We start from the raw sequence: 3,295 nt of genomic DNA on the forward strand, positions 1-3,295 counted from the left end.
ATAGGGTTAATATAGGGGGTTCAGTTGTAGATGATGCTAAAGTCTCGTGCTTGACCGGACATATAGAACCGGTTTGAGGGAGCCGGCTGGGTTGCTATTTTTGCCGGTGACCGGACCGTCTGCTCGGACATATAGGGTCAATATAAGAGTCTGGTTGTAGATGCTCTAAGCATGTTGCAATTATAAAATTCAGCCCAAATGAGTATAGCGCATAGTTATACCTAGCTCAAATAAATTTAAATTTGAAACTCGATTGAAAATTTTGAACGGCATCCACTTGGTATTTTTCGGTACAGGTGTTTCTCACCCCCTCTTTGTGTTCTTTATGGTATTGCGAAAACCTTGGTGAGGGTCAAGATCCACGGCGACGGGATATCTACAGTGGTGGTGCGAGCAGTGACGTGGCTAGCCAGTGAAAACCTTTACGTTATTTCCCCGCAAAAAAGAAATCTTTACGTTATTTGAACAGGTGATCAACTTTATATTTCCCCGGAAACAAGGGGATCAACAAAGGATTTGCAGCGAACGAACCTATGGTTGGATGGTTAGTGGGACAGTAGTATCCCAGCCCACCAGGATTCAAATACTGGTGCTCGCATTATTCCTGTATTTATTTCAGAATTTCTGACGATGAGCTTTCAGTGGGAGGAGACGTTCCCGTCGACGACGGGACGCCTGCGATGACTTCGTAAATCTCAAGGTGATACGCCGGTTTACTCTCTCAAAGATGCTCATAGGGATAGAGTGTACATGTATGCGTTTGTATATAAGCGTATGTATGAGCGCTTGCGTCTGTACAGTTTTAAAAGAAAACAAAGGATTTGCAGCTAACCGCCCGCGGAATTGGATTGCGGTGGGGTTGGCCGAAAACAGGGATCGCCAACAAAACGGAGGGCACACTCACTCACATGCTCCTGCTCCTGCTCCTACTCCTATGATTCAGCACCTACGCACGAAGACGCTCCCTGCCAACCCGGATCGATCGATGCCTTATCTTTATCCAGTTGCAGTGCAGTGGTGATCAAAAAGTATAAGAGGCGAGTCACGTGGGATGGTTTTTATATGCGGACCAAGGAGGCGGCGCCACGTGTGCTCTGCCGCAGCAGCATAGTACCGGCCATCCCGCCCGCCCGCCGCTCGTCTGAAAACCAGGGTCTCAGCTGAGCTCGCCTTCGTCTCCGCACGCCGGTTTCGCGGTTCCTTGCAGCCTATAAAGCCGGCCGGAGCACCCAGCTCTGCACCCATCTCATCTCAAAGAGACACCACTATCCATCTCTCACCACCAACCTCCCTCTCCCTCGCCAAGATGTCTACGGTGACCCGCGCCTACCTCGACCAGAGGCTCGCCGCCGCCAACCGCTGCTCCAAAGGTAACCAACGACGGCCCGCTCCTAAGGCCAACGCACTCCTGACATTTTTTTTGCTGCTTTCTCTTTGTGCCGACACTTGACTTGATCCTGTGACACCGGGCTTACCATTTAACTCAAACTGCAGAGGCTGCCATGGCGGGAGCCAAGGCCGCGGCCGTCGCCACTGTCGCCGCCGCAGTCCCCACCGTGAGTAGCCAGCTAGCCATTCAGTTCCAGAGTTCATACTTCATAGCACTTCTCATGAATGCGTTACCTGTACTGTAATTTCAGCTGGCGAGCGTGAGGATGCTGCCGTGGGCCAAGGCGCACCTGAACCCAACCGGGCAGGCGCTCATCATCTCCACCGTCGCCGGGATGGCCTACTTCATCGTCGCCGACAAGACCATCCTCTCCATGGCCAGGAAGCACTCCTTCGACGACGCGCCGGACCACCTCAAGAACACCTCCTTCCACTAGTTAGATCCACTATTAGTAATGCCCAATAAACCGTGTAAGCCAAAGTGCATAGCGTACAGTGATCAGCAAGGGGGGTCAGGGATGCTCCCGGATAGTCTTGTACTGCGAGTGCAATTGCTCATTTCGTAATATAATTTTCATCATGCAAGTAGCCATGTACAGTATGTTTTGAGCTAGCAATACTGAATGATGTACCAGCATTTGTTTAACCAATATTTTCCAACTATCGTGGCTATTTTTATGAATCAGTCAGATTGTATAAAAAGTTAAGCAACCTCAATCTGACGTTTAGTTTAATCTTGTTGGCTCGCTGCCACCCACGTGACACATCGACTTGATCAGCGAAGAATATCTAGTAAACCTCAGATCCTAGTTTCTACTTAGCAAATTCACCGACAGTGCCGTTTTGATCCAAGGTGGTCTCAGAAAGATGCCAAAATTTCTCAGAGGAGGGATATTTACACACCATGCATCATGTCAAAAACCAGTGTTACATCATGTCCATTCCTTGCTGCCAGTGATCTCCCCAGAATATATAGTTGTTTAACTATCAATAAGTCAGTCCACACAACTTCTTTTTTTGACAAAGGGTGAATTTTATTGGCTCAAAATGAAGCATCAAGAGGATACAGAACATGATGAGCACACACCCGGCCTCTGCATAGCTACCGGCAAACTGCAGCAATGACCATATCCGCACCACTCATCTTATGACACCAAATGGACAACGAGATTCTTCAACAGCAACGCCTTCAGGAAGGGAGTGGCGCTCAAGCGCCGCCGTCACCGGATCCGACGACTACGGCCAGAATCTAAGTTTCACCCTGAAGAATTAGTCCGAACATATCCGAGCAATGCCTTCAACAAGGTAACGACGTAAAATAACATCGTCATTGCCAGGCATAACCAACTCGGTTTAGACCTGGGCTTTCACCCCGGAGCTCGAGACCGGATGCATGAATAGCACCACCATCGCAGTCACTTGTGTTGTCTACCACCTCTTTTCCACGATTCCAACAGCTAAATGCGATATGTGATCGCAATCGCTGCACAACCATCCCTCTGCGTCAAGACGTTATATATAGTTTGCATCTCACCGCCGAAGTCAACCACCAGATTTGAAAAGATGAAGTTGCATGACAGTCAGTAGCCACCACCACCTGGCCGGTACGATCCGAATCACCGCCATCAAGCACACCAGATCTCACAACCACGCCGGGTCGCCAGCATGCCCTGTTCCAATCTGGTGTAGCAGCAAGAGGGGCCTATGGCCGGAGGTGGGATGGTTGTAGCCCTCTTGCCACCCATGTACTGTATGCGCCAGGAGCCGAAGTTGGCCGTCCAGCCGCTGCATGCCCCAGCCAGCGAGAACACATGATCCATCCACCGCTGGCTAGGTGAGGGGACGGAGGAGGTAGCGCAACTCCCATCAGCAGCAGGACAACGCGAGAGCGGACAGCCTGCCGGAG

General features: G+C 50.4%; 1 protein-coding gene across 1 annotated transcript; it reads left to right on the forward strand.

Moving 5' to 3' along the window:
• Positions 1 to 1,088: 1,088 nt before the first annotated feature.
• LOC123166794 (early nodulin-93) lies at positions 1,089 to 2,049 on the forward strand. Its single transcript, XM_044584593.1, has 3 exons — positions 1,089 to 1,370; positions 1,495 to 1,556; positions 1,641 to 2,049. Exons 1-3 carry the CDS (start codon positions 1,307 to 1,309, stop codon positions 1,824 to 1,826), a joined length of 312 nt encoding a protein of 103 aa, XP_044440528.1. The 5' UTR covers positions 1,089 to 1,306; the 3' UTR covers positions 1,827 to 2,049.
• The last annotated feature ends 1,246 nt before the right edge of the window (positions 2,050 to 3,295 follow it).

This window comes from Triticum aestivum, chromosome 7D (genome assembly GCF_018294505.1).
Source record: "Triticum aestivum cultivar Chinese Spring chromosome 7D, IWGSC CS RefSeq v2.1, whole genome shotgun sequence".
Classification (NCBI taxonomy): Eukaryota; Viridiplantae; Streptophyta; class Magnoliopsida; order Poales; family Poaceae; genus Triticum; species Triticum aestivum.